Consider the following 16,126-nt stretch of genomic DNA (forward strand, 5'->3'; position numbering starts at 1 on the left):
TTTGCTTTTTAAATTTGGAATATAAATGAAAAAAATTGGTCCCTGCTCTTCTTCTGTTGTGGTCTTTTTTTAACTCAATTTGACAGTTTCTGTTATCTCGTGTACATTATAGTGACACCACATATTCATGTACTTTTATAAGAGCTCAAAATCAGAGATTCCTAACTAGTCTGGGATGTGCTTGGGGTGATGTTTCATAGCATATGTCCTTACTGCTATGTGATTGCTCCTTTAGTAGGTTGGAAATTCTTTTGTGATTTATTTTTTTTCTTGTTTTCTGCAGATACAGTGTAACACTGGTTAGGTTGTTTCTCACAGGTGAGATACCATGATCATTTGACTGGTTGGGAGAAGTTCCATTCTGCATTGTGTGTTCCCGCCATTTATTTTTATTTAATTTAATTTCTTTCATGCCTGTTGGAATTTTGCTAGATGCCCTTTTGAGCAAGAATCTGAGCTTGATTTGTAGATGAACAGCTTGGCTCAATATTTCCTGGTTTACCTGTGTTTGCTGCGTGCGAGGTTTCTTTCTCTTGCTGAAGGTCTTGAAGCCCATAGAGGCAGAAGATAGGCTAAGGAAGATGGACAAAATAAAAGGCTTCCTCTCCTTCCATTAGCAAGTTCATTGTATTTGGGCAATACAATGCTAATCCAGGTGGGAATGTTGCAGATCTGTTTGCTGGCAGCCAGGATAGGGATTAAAATGTTTGATAAAAAAAAAAAATCCCCCTTCTCGTAGAGGGAGTGAAACCAGAAAAGCAGTGTACTGAATGTAAAGTATCTTGAGTCTCTTGCTTGTGGAGAGTGGCATTCAGATGGTTCTTTTGATCTACCTTTAGTTCCCTGTGAATCTCAGATGAAGGCACCCAAAACACTGCTGATACCATCAACACATGAGAGTGTGATAAGGGACCTTCGGGGCTGTATCTCACCTATGTGTAACACACAACTTAGATTCTAGCCATTCGCATCCTTACTTATAACTTGTTTTGACATCTTCAGGGAAACAGCCTTTTTCTTGTCCAGATGACTGTCATAGAAGAATGAATTCTGGGTTCATGGAACACACTCATTTTTGAGAAACCCATAAAAAGCTCATGTGACCAGGGCAGTTATTTCAAATATCTTCTGCTATTTTAAATGCCCTGCGCATTCTTCGAGTCCTGTCTGCTCTCTCTGGTGTTTCAGAATTGAACTCTCAAGGTAGAAATGAAAATATGCTGGATATTCCCCCACAGTAATTAGAGTACTGTGAACTCTTGCTTATCACCTTGATCTGAATGGTTCTAAAATTGTTCTCTTGATCAATCTTCTGTGCCTTTTGTATTCACGAACTCACAGCTGTGGCCAGGGCTGCACTTTCCAGGTTATGCTGAACGTAGTGTGCTGAAGCATCCCTGGCTTGTTAGTGGGCAGGAGACGTTTGCTTGTAGGTAGCCTACAGATTATTTACAGAGCACTTGCTTGGATCAGAGTAGAAGGGGTGTATTACAATCACATATCATGATTATAATTGTTGCAGAAGTTGCAGTTTCAGCAAAAGTGTGGTCACGTTATTCTCTGAGTTTCCTTATGTTCCCCTTGTTGATCTGTCTGAAACTTTCCCTTCTTTTGACTTCTAACACAGCTATAAATTTCTTGGGACAGTGCATTTATTTTTTGTGCTTGAATAGCTCGTAGTGTTTTATTTGCTTTCTACACCAATCTCAGCAGATTGCAGGCAAAGTTTAATCTTGTCTCGCTGGAGACAGATCTGATTACTTTTCTTAGGAACCACTTTTCCAAAGAATCTTTATTATATGTTTTCTTCAGAAGTGACCAGGCTTACTCAGGCATCATCTTAGCTATTATGAAGCTTTGCAACACATTAGGTCAACAAAAAATTAAATAAGCATTAAATATGTGCTCTCATTTGACACAAACCTTGCAAGTATGTTTTTCAGTCTAAAAATCAGTAGATTGTATTTTCCTTCATGGTGAGGAAAGGAGAATGGAATTTTTTTTTTTTTTTTTACCACATAGGTGTGTGGAGTCTTTAGTATCAGAAATTTTAGCAAAATGAGTTGCTGGCTATCTTCATGAGGTAGAGAGAAATCTAATGGGAAAACTGAGTCCATTAAAGCTTGAATGGAAAAACTTCACTTGAAGTCCTCATTTTCTTCAATCACTAGAGAAAATAATACAGACATTACGGCCTCTCATTCAGGCTTTGCGTGGTAGCATAAAGACTGAGGCTTTCTAGCCCGTTGCTGGTGAAACCTTCTTATCAAGACGCTCTTATTGCAGCATCTTTGATCAGCTGTGACAATATATCTGCAAGACGAGAACAAACAATGTCCTACCTTCAGTCATTTGATTCTGCTTGATTTTTTGATAGCTACCTAATTAACTCAAAGCAATGAGGGAATGAAAATTGCTTTGACTACTTTACAGGTATTTCTTGGGATTCAGTTTCTCCTTGTTTTGGGTTAAGTAGTTTATTGAGCATCTTGAGCTTGGAACAAATGCCAGCAACCTTATTAGGGATTCTGGTTTTGGTATGCACCCTCGAACCAGGACTGACTGTCAAAATGCACTTCTGAAGTATTTTGAAATGGATGACCATTACAAAAAAATGCTCCAGTACAGAAGTGCAGTTCTTACTGAAGACTCTTGGAAATTTAGACTTTTTTGATGCATTTCCAACTGTGGAGCCTTTACTCCCATTCAGACTACATGCAGGCCATTGAAGTGTCAATGTGCTGATCCTAGAGGAAGAGAGCACTTCCAGTTGCAGTAATGGGTGTATTAACAGTATGCCTGCATTCGGGAAGAATATACCGACCCTGACTCGGAGCACTGGCTATGGCCTGTTCTCATGTGCGGTGCCGCCAAGGCAGAGAAGAACATCAAATCAACCTGATAGACGTGAGATTTTCCAATGAAACCAACAATGAGCTCCTTTAAGGTTAGACAGTTGGGCTGTTGATGAAAATAAAAGTATGACAGGGACAGTGGAAAATAGTCACCGGTATTGTTGTTCATCAGCTCTTGGCATGTAATGTGGAGTTTCACAAGATTGTATAAAGTCGTGTTACGTGTCTTTCCTTTACTCGTCTCTAGTTTGTTACAAAGACTGGGAACTAGAGACAATGCTTGCTGAAGGAGGTTGTTACTCTGCAGTCTAGACCTCCAGATGCGTTATTTTTCTCCAGAGCTCTGCTACTGCTAGATGATCCTCTCTCCAGGACACCAAAGGAGAAGTCAATAACTGAGACATATTCGGTTAAAAGTTGATGGTCCAGTGTGTGCTAAATTAGTGGAAAAAATAGCCTTGAGTTTCCTTAAGGATAGTTTGAGTGGGTATAAGAAAGTGTCTAAGTGAAATGTCAGCTGGTGATCTGGATGCGTTCAAGAAAGGTCGTGTGCATTGCCAGCATTAAGTATTTGCTTAGGGAATCGACCTGTGCAAGCGGGCGAGACAGTGGGACTACAGCTGCTGCCTTTTGCCATGGGTTGACATTCGTTTCCTGAATTAATGAAATCTTTGCTTAGTAATAAGTCTCTCTTACAAAAACAGTTGACCTTAGGGTAGAGGTGTCCACTCGCCTACGCTGGTACTTTCTGATGTGCCATGTATTCACAAGTCCTGCATGTTTGTTTTCAGTTCCTGACTTTTTTTTCCTTTGACAGAAGACTTCTGCAGGCCTCCCCTTGTACTGTAAGGTATTTGTGGAGAGTGGTATGACGTAGGATAGGAAAATTTATCTGTGCATACCTGAAAATGTCTATTGTGAAATGGATGTTTCAGCCGATATGGATTAATTTTCCTATCCTTGAAATAGCAAATATCAAGCTTCTAAGCCTTACTTATACCATGTGCTATGTTTTAATGAAAGTCTTTATGTTTGTTTTACTTTCTGTCATGATGGACAAAGTTTAAGCAGTTGGTTCTGGAAAGTAAAGCATGTTTGATTTTAATTTTTTTTTAATTATCCCCCCCCCCCCCCCCCCCCCCCCCCCCCCCCCCCCCCCGTTCTGTAGTACAGGTCAGCGTTGAGCAATACTTGTAAGTTCAGAGTAGTGGTTACTGGTAGGGAAAGCCGAGATGCTGAGGTACTAGGGAGCAGATAGAGCATTTCTGAGACCTGTGTGAGGGGACAAGCAGCCTGAGAGACATGCTTGAAGCTGGGACTAAGGTGATCGGAAAGAGATGGAGTAGGTGTGGAAGTGTCTGGGTTTTGCATACGGGCTGCAAAGGTTGCTTTAAGCATACTGTCAAAGGCAGTAGCAGCAGTGGCTGCTGGAGGCTCCCTTCTTTAGGAATTCACTAGACTTGAGGGAGGAAAAGATGGGTATCAGTGACTGAAGGACCTCTAAAATCCAGTCACTGGATGAGGACCCATGCAGATATAAAAAGTATGTTTCTATTTTCAGGCCTTTTGGCCAGTTTGGGAGCACTGAAGACTAATGAATGTGACTTGATTCTCCAGATGACTCAGTTGGCAGCAGGTTTCGCTGTCTTTTGCTGGAGGAGATTGGGCGTCTGTGTGTGAAAGTAGGGATGCACGTATGGAAGTGCTGTGCATGCCGTGAACCTCCCCTTCTGTCACTGGACCAAAGAGGAGAAAAACTTTTCTGTTTAGCAGTTTGGAAATTCTAATATTTTGTTTGCAAAAGACCCTTTAAAAACTGACTGAGGATTCGGTTTTCTTAGGTAATTTAACAGTGAATTACTTATAAAAGGAACAGTTTGATTGCCTAGACAGATAAACAAAGTAAAGTTTGGGTTATTAAATAATTTGCAGTGCTGTAATTTAAACAGGTTTGATGTTGAAGAGTCTGAGCTGTGGGTCTTTTTTCTTTTTTTATTTTTTTTTTGTGAAAGCCTTTTGTGGGAAATCAGAGAAGTCAGCTGACTGTATATTTGGGTTACATGGCAAGACTGTTCCCTGCATACGTATGCTAACACACCATCATTGTGAATACACCTGTAACCGTTTGTTACAATTACCTTACCTGTGAGATGTTAGAACAACTTGTGCATGGATAACAGTACTCTAACGCAAGTGCGTGACTGTTAGTACACAGCTTGTTTTGTTAGTTAGCAATTGAAGAGAAAATATGCTAAGGTCATGAATTAGTGTGCCCTCTTAAATTCATCCTTAGGATATTTACCAAATCTAGGGAAAACATAATTTGCATTGTCTTTTCAACCATGTGTCTCACTTGTTAAATACTTTTGACAGAGAAACCCTCTTACTGTGTCCAGGAATTGCTTTAGTAACTGTGATTTTAATCCCTGTACTGTCCGTGTGTGCAATTTTTCTTTCACAGATGGGAAGTCCTTTGGTCCGAAGCTCCTACAAAGGTGAATGGTCCTCAGGCTCGGCAATTCACGCCTTGTATCAAACAGATAAACTTTCCCACAAACTTAATCCGGCTGGAAGTGAACAGCTCTCTTCTGGACTATTACACTGAATTGGATGCAGTAGTACTACACGGTGTGAAAGAGAGACCTGTGCTTTCACTTAAGACTTCGATGATTGATATGAATGATATTGATGACGATGAGGATGAAGAGAAGTATGGCTGTGGAATGGACACCCTTAATAAACAGTTCAGCATTGTTACCCTCAGGGAATGGCCGACTAACGGATATTTTGATAAACTGCCTTACGAGGTAAGAGAAGCACGTTTATACTCAGTGTATTTGTTTTGATTGTTAAGGGTACAAAGGTGCTTTATACAGTACTGGTCAAGATTATTCTTTTTTCCGATTAGTCCTTGCATTCTTTTGTGAGCCTCCTGCTGTTACTACATAGTTATGCCTGAAATATGTAAGTCTAATTATGTAAGTCTGTCTACTTCCGTGGATGGATATTAGCAAGTCACTTTGATGGTATTTGCATAGTTACTGCACTTTTATTTCTCAGGAATCTGTCCATTCACAGTTTTTGCACCAGTTATTCCAGCCTTGAATTTATAGCTCTTGAACTTAGAAGCTTCTGAGAGTTTTCCAGCAGTTTTAGTCATCGTCCTTGACTAAGAAGATAAAGAAGAGATATGAAAAGACCAAATCAAGATCTGGAAGTGGAAATTGTTTGTAATAGGCTAACAGTTTCTTTGCCTGTTACCTCTCTTATAAAAACCCAGAACTTTATTCTTGAAACTGCCACAATATTTTCATATTGTTATGAAATAAGCTTCTTCAATACAGCTGAATTTTGAATCACGGTGTAAGTAATAAGTGTTATAGCTGGACTTCTGTACACTGTCTTGTTTTGAGGTTTGCTACTTCTTATTCTGTCATTAGCACAGAAGACAGTTGTGAAGAAACTACTTCTTTCAGATACCCTGGCAGCGGGGCAGTTGCAAGTATGCTCAGATCAGTGTAGATAAATACTTTCTTTTCTGTAATTTGCAGTATAATGAGATTGTGAAGTATGATTGGTGAATATTGTATGCAGGCTGGGAAGTTTAGTGTGGTGTAGCCGTTAGTACCCTAGTTAGAGTAAGAATTGAGAGATGAAATAGTTGTCTTCAGTTCTCCTGAAATAAACTGGGCTTGCACATAGTGGAAAGGAGCTTTTAATTGCCAGTTAGACCTCTGGACTCGGGCAGACTTACGAATGTTCCTGCTCTTTAGGGTGCTGCAGTCTGGCAAAAGCAGCAAGTGTTTGTTTACTGTGGTAACTCGTCAAATGCTCAGAGTGCTTGTGGCTTGAATCAGACTGGCTTCTGATAGCAAAGGGAGGATGGTGAGAGATGCTGTCACTGATTGCAGGGCACTTTCAGAAATATAGGATCTAATCAAATAGTATATTGCTTTTGTCACATCTTTTTGTCTCCAGGTACCCCAGTTCGGCACGTGAAGGCTATGGTTGGGTGCCTGTGTGCTCTGGTAACCTGCAGAACTTTGCTGTGCTTGTAAAGAGGAAAGAGAGAGAAAGAGAACGTAACAACTCTCTCTATCTTTCTCCTGTGTATTTTTCTTCTCTTTTAAGTCTTTTTCAGTTCTTGAGTTTTTTTGTTCTTGTTGCTGCAGTGGAATAATAAATGAGGATACTAACTTCATCCCAAGTTAACTCTAGTGTTTTTTTTTTCCCCAGAGTCCATATAGTGTTTAATATATTTTACTGTCAGTGCTTGTACATCAGTTCCAAAATAAATACTTGGCATATGCAAAGGTGCAGTTGATTCCAGAACATCTTAAAACTTATAACCATGTTTGAAAATATGTTGGTTTTAGTCATTCAAAGAAAATAATTATAGAGAAAACTTGATTTAAATCTAGGAAGTCTAGTTTGAAAAGGCTGGATAAATTGATTTATAGTATAGTGGACTACCAGAGAGAATGATTAATCTCTTTTCTGTTCCACGTGATTATATATATTAGGATTATAATTTGGAAGTATTTGCCTAGTTCTGTTACTCCTATGAACTTCTACCTCCATGTACTCTATTGTGCTTTTCTGCTTTCTTGTTTGTGTACCAGCTTCCTTTTTTATCCATTTTTTAACATGTTTGGTTTCATGAATGCATTTATATGGTCTGTCAATACCAAGCACTTTTTTTTCTTCTCCTTTGATTTAAAGAAACTGAAAATATGAGTGGAATATTTATCAGAAAAACTACAAAGGGCTGTTTCTGGGCTGGTTTTGTGAAATCCCAGTCTCCTACTTTCTTGGTCCAGCTGGAAGGGTTGGGTATCAGAACAACGAAAATGTTGTACTTTGTAGTATGACAGTTTTTTATCACCTCAGATACACAAACAGCACTCTGCATGCTGTCTTCAAGACTGACAAGTGTCAGATTTTTCTGGGAAGTGTTCGAACCTTACAGTGGTGAAGTAAGGCAACCCCTGAGTCCTTCCAGTTTTGATTGACGCGTTACATGAAAAGTTGAATCTTTTTATATGTGCATGTTGATTGTGAACGTGCCACTGTCCTTGGTCTTCATACACGTGCCTATACCTTATTTGATCAGTTTCAAGCTTCTTCATATTACCCTCAGTGATTCACAAAATACGCAGGCGGAATGATCTTCTGTGCTAATCTTGAAGTAGGCAGCAGTTCCTCCAGCCTTCATTTTGCCTTTGTTGTCTTTCTGAAACTTCCGTAGACTGTCCTTTCATAGACTCTGTTGCCCTTCAAAATGTTGTTAGGAATGGACTGCTGAAGTGTGAGCTCTAAAAGCGTCCTAAGATTCTAGATTGCTCCTGCCAACAGAAGAGAAAAATGATCGACTCCTGGGGCGCAGGCTTTCTTAGTTCACGCAAGATTTCACGCTTTCTTCTAGATGAGAGTATTGTCCTTCCCTGCTCATGGATGGTGTTAACCAGCCCTTAGTAGCTGTGAAGTACTATCATCTGTTCTCCAGAACTACCTTAAAACTGGGGAAGGATTTTCTAGGAGACACTTCATGCCCTTGTCTTTCTTCCCAGTTATCTTTGACTAACTTGTGCTGGTTGTAAAGTGAAAGGAGTAGGGCCTTAGTCTTAGTTGGCTTTACAGGAATGCTTGAGACCTGAAGGCTTGAACAAGTTAAAAGCCTTTGAGAAAAGTGAGGAATACCCGCCACAGCGTACCTGTTGTGCAGTTGGACACTCACCGAGATGTACCAGGTACCAAGAACCTAACTTTTGTCCCTCAGAGAGGAAAGTCAGGAGAAATCCTGTATGCTGCAGTCCAAAAGATATTTTTTATATAAATTTTGATACAAAAAGATATAAATGACATCTTTGTCATTTCTTGAAGCGAATTTTTCCTAAAGCTGCCTAGAAGATTTATGAGCTGTTCACGTCTACTGGGGAAGTGAATTTCATTGCTAAATGTGGATTTGACACCTACATTCTAGGAAAACGGGTCTTGAATGTAAGATCTGCATCCCTTAAATGGTACTTAAAAGAGTCAGAGCAATAAGCAGGAGCATTTTAAAGTGTCATACGCTTTTTTTCCCTTAACACTAAACTTCTTATATCTTTCCAGAACAAATATTTGTCTGCTTTCAGATAATCAGCAAGATTTTATGGCTCTCTTTGGAAACAGAAACTCGTGAGTGTCTTAAAAGCTGTTTTAACAGCTATGAACTGTACGGCACAAGGTTCCCTTCAGTTAATGGGCAATATACTGCCAGTTGCTGTGGTGGACTAGGCTCTGAGCAATGGCACTTGGAGAAGATCTCTCCAACTTTAATCCTGCTGGAGTCTCATTTAATTGTGCAGTCTATCAGTAAGATCCTTTTCTGTTCTTTGAATCAAGAAGGGGCTTAAAACCTTTACAGCTGTTCGTTGCCGAGAGGTTCAGAGCCTGTAACCTGGTGATGTAAAGTCCGCTCCACCAAAGCACGTTATGTGAGCAGAATAAAGAAAAGAGAGACTTATATGGTTGTGTTTTGTGAAGCAGTTGAAAGATCTGCTTTTCAGGTGTTCCCGTGTGCTATTAAATGTGCATGCATTTGCTGGTGCAAGCTAGAGGATCGTGGAACTAGGGACTGTGTTTTCCTCAACTATGCTGAGCAATGTCAAGAGCCCTAGAATACCATCTTCTCCTCCTTGCCTTCTCTCTTTGACTTTTTGTGCACGTATCCTTTGTCCTGTATCTGAGCAAGTTTTAATATCAATTCTAATTAATTAGAATCTAAGCTGTGGCAGCTCTAGCTGCAGAATGAAAAAATTGCAAGTCATTCATTTGCATGTTTCTGAATGAATGGTTTGCATAGACCAATATATTTTTGTATTGGAGGGGCTCATGTTGAAGAGCTGAAAGCGGAAATTTGTAGAAAGTGCAGATATTCTAGGTTTGACCAGCATCCAATCATTATTTTCTGGCCAAATCAAGTACTGCGTTATTGTGCTCTAACCACAGGAAGCATTTTATTGGGTGCAAACCGTTATTGTTTGCTGTTATTCAGAAAAGAAAGCTTAAAAAAGCTGGAGAAACTTTCGGGTAGGTAAGTTCCATTAGGAGCTACACCACTGGTAAAGTTTTACCCCTTGTGTTGTAGAGTGCGCTAGAGATCCTGTTTGAGCTGAAGTGAACTCTGATGCAGTGGGCAAGGTGTTTGGTTTTTTTAAGATGTTATATTTTTTAATTTATAGCTCAAAATATATGCATATATGTAAAATACTGCAGTCAGGGATTGTGATGATATAACACACGGTTCGGGTATGAATCAGGATCTTTTCTGTGGTCAGACACCACACAATGGATTTGTATACGGTTGTTGAATTGTTGTGGAGACTTATGATTTGGAAACCTCCAGTTTTTGGAGGTTTTCACTGTAGTGGGTGTTGATCTTGCCACATCTCTAAAGCTGGCGTTTGCTTGGAAATGGGAGAGAGAGTACTTTTGTACTTTTGGTCCGTCATAGCCTAAAAAGGCCATCAGCGTTGTGTAAATTATATTTTGTTTTCCTCTTTGTATTCCTCTGTATTATTTTTCCAATAATCTTGGTTTTACTGATCGATTTATAAGAAAGTATGAAACAATAATGGTTGCCATAATTTTTCATAAATGTGGAATAAAAACAGTTGTATGTGAGAAGCAGTGTTACAAAATCTGTTTTCAAAGCAGATACTCAATTCTGCAGTATTCTTGGAATCGCCATGAACACAGTGTAGCACAATGCAGCACGTCATGCCACATACTCATTATGGTATCAAATTGTACTTTATGCTAGGATATGCATAGGTGAAAAGCGGATTTCAGACTCCAGACTAATGGAGGCTAATGCCTGTAGGTTTGGAACCTGTTACCTTTGTTTAATCAAAAGCGAGAAAAAAGTACTTTATATCTTAATGTCATAGTAGTGACATTTCATTACATTTTTTCATTCTAGATATTATAAAGTAGCATAATTTCAATAAAAATAAAAGAAGGATTATTTTTGCTGATGAGGACATTCATGTGGTAAGAGATTTCATCTCAGGAAAGACTGCAACATCCTTTATGTTTTGAAATACTCATTGAAGTCATCAGTTAGTGTAAAGGGACATTGGTGAGGCATTTATAGTTTCATTCACCATTACCTTTACTGCTCAGAAGTCACAAAATAACTTTTTTTTCCATTGAACAAAATTTGTGCTGCTTTGTTTTTATCAGACGTTGTTACGCCACATTAATTGTAGACATAAATTTAGCTAACTGTGCAGCCTTTGTTGTTGAGCTCTCTGTTCTAAAGAAGTTACTGAATAAACATGGGAAACATCTGAGGGAAAAGACATTCATAAAACAGATATTTACATGGCTTGCAGAGTGTGAAATAGCTGAAAGATTGCAAAATAATTTAAAGCTGCCTTGCATAATATTAAAAATTATTTAAAGTGGATTGATGACCTTAGAAAAATAGGTATATGTTTGAATATCTACTATTAGAATGACGAACAAAACTGTGCTAAACAACTCTTAAGCTGAAGTATGGATCTGAGCCAAGCAAAAATCAAAATACTAATTTGGGATTATATCTGTGTGAGCTCCTGGTTAGTTTGCTCTCTCTCTAAAATGCTAACAAACTAAATACCAGTTGGGAGCAAGCTTTGTTGATTATAATATATTAACTGCAGTTATTATATATATATATTGCTGTCACATTGAAATGTCTACGCAGATCCTCTGCATCAAGCTGAGGTGAGCGTTCCAGGCACCCGTACAGACAGAAAGTCTGGGCTGTTTTTAGGGGGAAGGAGGAGCGAGGGGAAGGGAAGAGGGGAGGCTTGAAATCGAGCTTGAGAGCAACTGGAGTATATGCAAACACTGTATTTTGGCATTGGAGTTGAAGTTAAATTTTCTGAAGTGTCGTAGATCATGTTTGCAATCCAAATACTAAATCTGGAGCTGAGTAGGAAGTAACATTTTTCATTTTGCAGGAAGTTGGATTGTTTTCTTATTTCTTCTCTTCCAAAAATGAAGAGGGAGGCGGCGAGGCGGAAGCTAGCTGCATAATAAGCTGGTGCATTGGAAGTACAATCTGTTTGGATCTCGCAAAAAGCTTCATTTTGATTTTATGTCAAGCATTTTATTCTGATTTTTGGCGGTTTTGTCTTGTGACTCCGTATGAGACATTATAATGAAACATGTTATTTTGAAAGGGCCACAGAACTCTATTGAATTTAAGCCGAATTGTGGGTTGTTTTGGTGGTGTTTTTTTTTTTTTTTTTAATTTACACTGATTCATTTCAGTGAGTTATTGTTTCCCACTCTGCGTGAAAACACTTAGTCAATTTTAGTTACATAATGTGAGTACAGGTACTTATAGCTGTTAAAGACAGTCCTGGTAAAGTAAACATTAATTTTTAGGTTTCATTTTCTGAGTTTATTTTGTCTGAGTTTTTAGGCTGAAGGAGATTTTTTTTTTTTTTTGTTATTTCGAAAGTGAGTATTTATGCATCTGTGTGCGGTGGCCTTTCTTTAGAGAGGAAAACAGCATGATAGGAGACGGGGGATATTTCTTAATTTCTGAGTGTGAGATAAGTCATTACACAAACATGTATAGTGGTTCTAGTCAGAAGGGCTGGTGATTATTCTGAAGCTGAGATGATTCAATCTGATAAAGGTAGAAAGGGGTTTGCCTTTCAGATTTGACTTTGGCATAGAACAGAAATGCTCTTAAAGTATTACAGCAAGGAGGAGATTACTTTGCAAAAGAAGATCTGAATATGTTGAATTTTTTACGTAGTTGCATAGTCCAGCATGGATGGGAGAGGATATGTGGCAGAAGACAAAACAGTGGTTTTTAAAGCAGGGAGCAGAGGAATAAGTCTGAAATCAGTGGGGAAACTGGGACATGGTATAGTTTTTCCATGTACTCTGCAAATATGCTACCATCTTAAAAACCAAATCCAGAGAATAAAGAAGATGCCCGTTCAGTGTTCTGATCAACGGTAGTGCAGACATTGTGAAGGGAAATATGTAAACATAGTGTTTACACATATATCACTGTTTAAATTACCCTGGGTAAAGAAACTTTGGATTTGAAAGCTTCCTGTCACTTTTGTATGCTGATCTGCTTTTTCCTTTCTTGTTTAATATGTTGTCAAACTGAGAAGGCAGTGCAGTCCTATTTAATAGTTAATCAGTGATTTATTGGAGAAGTTACTTTTAAGTAAAAGGATTTACTTTTCTTTGAAGTTAGAACATCTTTTCTTATTCCTTTGCAGTTTTCCTTTAACGTTTCAAGTGCTATGTGACCATCTGTGACTTTTTTTTTCTGTTTTTAATATAGCTCATCCAGTTGATTTTGAGTCACCTTACAGTACCAGACCTGTGTAGACTAGCGCAAACTTGTAAGCTACTATATCAACATTGCTGTGATCCTCTACAGTACATTCATCTCAGTTTACAACCTTACTGGGCAAGGATTAATGACACATCTCTGGAATACCTGCAGTCTCGCTGCACTCTCATCCAGTGGCTGAATTTATCTTGGACTGGAAACAGGGGAGCCATCTCTGTTTCTGGATTTAGCAGGTCAGTGCTAAATGTACAGAAGTATTTTGACAAGCTCTGTTTGCAGAGCTACTGCACAGTAGTTTCACTAAGTATTTGAAACCTTATTAAAAGGCAAGAAATGTCTTTGATGTACTATAACGAGTGTGATTGTTATGATGTAGAAAAAAACAACAGCTAAACCAGTAGGAGATGGTAGATACAGCAGCAGAAGTCTGTTTCAATATGTAGAGTCTGCATGTGCCAAACTGCCTGCAACTGAAAGGGGGAGCCATGTGTTGCTTTCTCCTGGGCTTCTAAAAGACTCCACTAGAAGAACCAAGCTGTCAAAAGTTCATCTCATGAAGAAAATGTTTGTGGTTGTTCTTTGTACGAGTGAGTCGTCAGTAGGACTGTATTAGAATGGCTGCAGTAATAAACTGATTACAGTGCATGCTTACAAGGTATGGGCCCTAAGTAATCACTGGAGTGCAAAGTAAATGCAAATATTTTCATAAAAATGATTTAAAACATTAGCCCTGTTGGGAAACAGGGTGTTTGCATGTGCATCTTCCACTGAGCTGAAAATATGACTGTGTTGTAGGTCATTAAAATAGCAAATACGCGGGGATTCTTCTCTGTATAACAGCCGTGTTCTCTGGTTTCTTAACATATCATTTGTTGCTTCTTTGCTTGTTTGTGTTGGTTAAACGGCATCTATCAATGCATTTCGTTTAAGCAAAAAATGCTGCTTCAACTAAGAGATAATCAGCAATCGCAGCTGAAAGCAAAACTTGACTGATAAGAAATGGAAATGTTTAATATATCTAAAAAAATTATCTTAATTCTCATTTGTTTTCTGAATAAAAAGATTAAATCAAATATTCAAACATTTTCTTTCCTTTGGTGCCTGGGTGCCTTCCCTGGGGAAGTAAAATAATTTGAAGAAGTACTTTGTGAGGATGAGAATGTCACTTCCCTTTTTTCTTGTGTGTTTCCAGTATAATCCAAGAGCCCTGTGCTCCTTTGTGCTTGTTGGTAGAAAAATGAGATAGACATCAGCTAGTTGTTGACTGGGGTACAAGCATTTCTATAAATTTGGATTTCATATTAGATACATTATGCAGAGGATAAATATGCAAGCTTTAACTGAGAATTCAACTCTGAAATCAGGAAGTGTTTGTTTTCTGATGCTTAGCTATTAAATCTGTCCTTTGAAAACTTAAAGTACATGCAACTTCATGGCAGTTTTTAAAAAACTTTTTTTTTTAACATACAGTACTGCTAAGAATTTTTGTAATCTTGAAAGAAATTAATGTCCAAATTCAGAGAATTATAAACTTTGCAGTTCTGGCATTTCTGACTTCCAGTTAGTTGAAAATGGCTTTATTGATAATGACTTTTTTTACTTCAGTGCTGAACTAATAGTAGGACTTACATGTCATCAGCATTTCTAAAATAATAAATATTTATTGTTTGACTGTTAAGTCTGTGAATAAACATAGTCAGTTTATATTTATTATTACAGGTCATATTTATTTGTAGCAAAGGGGAAAAAGTGTTCTTGAACGTTGATACAACTGAAGTTATCTATTTCTAGAAAAAAAGCATTTCTTGGAAGAGATCTGTGCAGTCTGGAAATGGGAGATACAGTTCAATCATAAATTTTCAAAACAAGGTTGTAAGCTGAATAATTTTTAGGTGTGACTTCTGCTCAGAGTTTTCATTTCTGAATCAAATTCTCCACTGTAACTAGGTCTGGTTTTGAAAGTTTTATTTTTCCTAATACAGAAAGAATTTTGCAGTTCTTTGTTCTGTAGAAGTGGCTTTCCTAGTAGAATTTCCAGGCACAAATTTTCCTTTTGATATTCTTCATCAGCAGGTTTGTCAAATTTGCTGGCCTTCAGGAAAGGAAAATTTTGCTGCTCATTTGCTGTGGAAGTATCCGTTAATGCAGTAGACTTATTAGAACAGCACTTACTTTTCAAAAGCATTGACGTAACTCTCTTCAAAAAAATAGCTTCCTGGTAAGAGATACTGCTCCTCAAAGGAGGAATCTGTCAAGTGATGTTTTAGTTTTATTGCCCTGGCTGTTGTTAAGAAATCACCACCGTGTGGATACTGCAGCATCCAGGACATGTAGTCGTGAACTCCCACAGCTTTTCCTTTGGGACTTCTAGATGTTCCTCACCCAGCCTGACTTTTGGGAGATCTTATGCAAAACAGTGTTCCCAAAGAATGGAGGTACTTAGACTTCTGTAGGAATTCTGTTTCACACTTTGATTTTCCTTCTGGTTTGCTCTTCAGAGTAGGAGTCTTGCAGAGGAGGTTCTCAGTAGGCTGGGGAGAGTGCATTGCTGCTTCTATCAGTTACCTGCTGATGTTAACTGTTACTGAAAACTTAATCAGATTTTCAGACTGTAATTGTTGTTAGCAGAAATTAAATACTTATGTATTTCTGTCTGTCTCTGTACGTAACAGTAGAAGGCATGTATCACTACATTTGTTGGTGTAAAGTCTTCTCTTGCTACCTACTGCGTGAATGTTTCTGAATCAGTTTGATGTTTTTTCTTTATCCTGCTCTCTTTGGCTCCCTCTCTGGTCTTGACGTTCTCTTTTTCTTTCTGCAATGGAAATTTTTAAATAAGGCAATGAGGGGTGCCTACAGAGTACCAAGCTGCATCTTTTATTTTTGATTTAATTGGTGAAAAAGTCTTCTT

At 38.4% G+C, this 16,126-nt stretch overlaps 1 protein-coding gene across 8 annotated transcripts in view; it reads left to right on the top strand.

Moving 5' to 3' along the window:
• FBXL4 (F-box and leucine rich repeat protein 4) overlaps window positions 1–16,126 on the top strand; it is a 70,551-nt gene that overhangs the window by 13,192 nt on the left and 41,233 nt on the right. For all 8 annotated transcript variants that reach the window (XR_012763207.1, XR_012763206.1, XR_012763208.1 and 5 more), the window contains 2 exons: window positions 5,317–5,662; window positions 13,204–13,448. Coding sequence is in view for 5 of the 8 variants with exons in the window: in XM_075414329.1 (XP_075270444.1) it covers window positions 5,317–5,662; window positions 13,204–13,448 (591 nt within the window). In the remaining 3 variants the exon portion in view is untranslated. The remainder of the gene's footprint in view (window positions 1–5,316; window positions 5,663–13,203; window positions 13,449–16,126) is intronic.

The sequence above is a fragment of the Opisthocomus hoazin genome, chromosome 2 (assembly GCF_030867145.1).
Source record: "Opisthocomus hoazin isolate bOpiHoa1 chromosome 2, bOpiHoa1.hap1, whole genome shotgun sequence".
In the NCBI taxonomy this organism is placed as follows: domain Eukaryota; kingdom Metazoa; phylum Chordata; class Aves; order Opisthocomiformes; family Opisthocomidae; genus Opisthocomus; species Opisthocomus hoazin.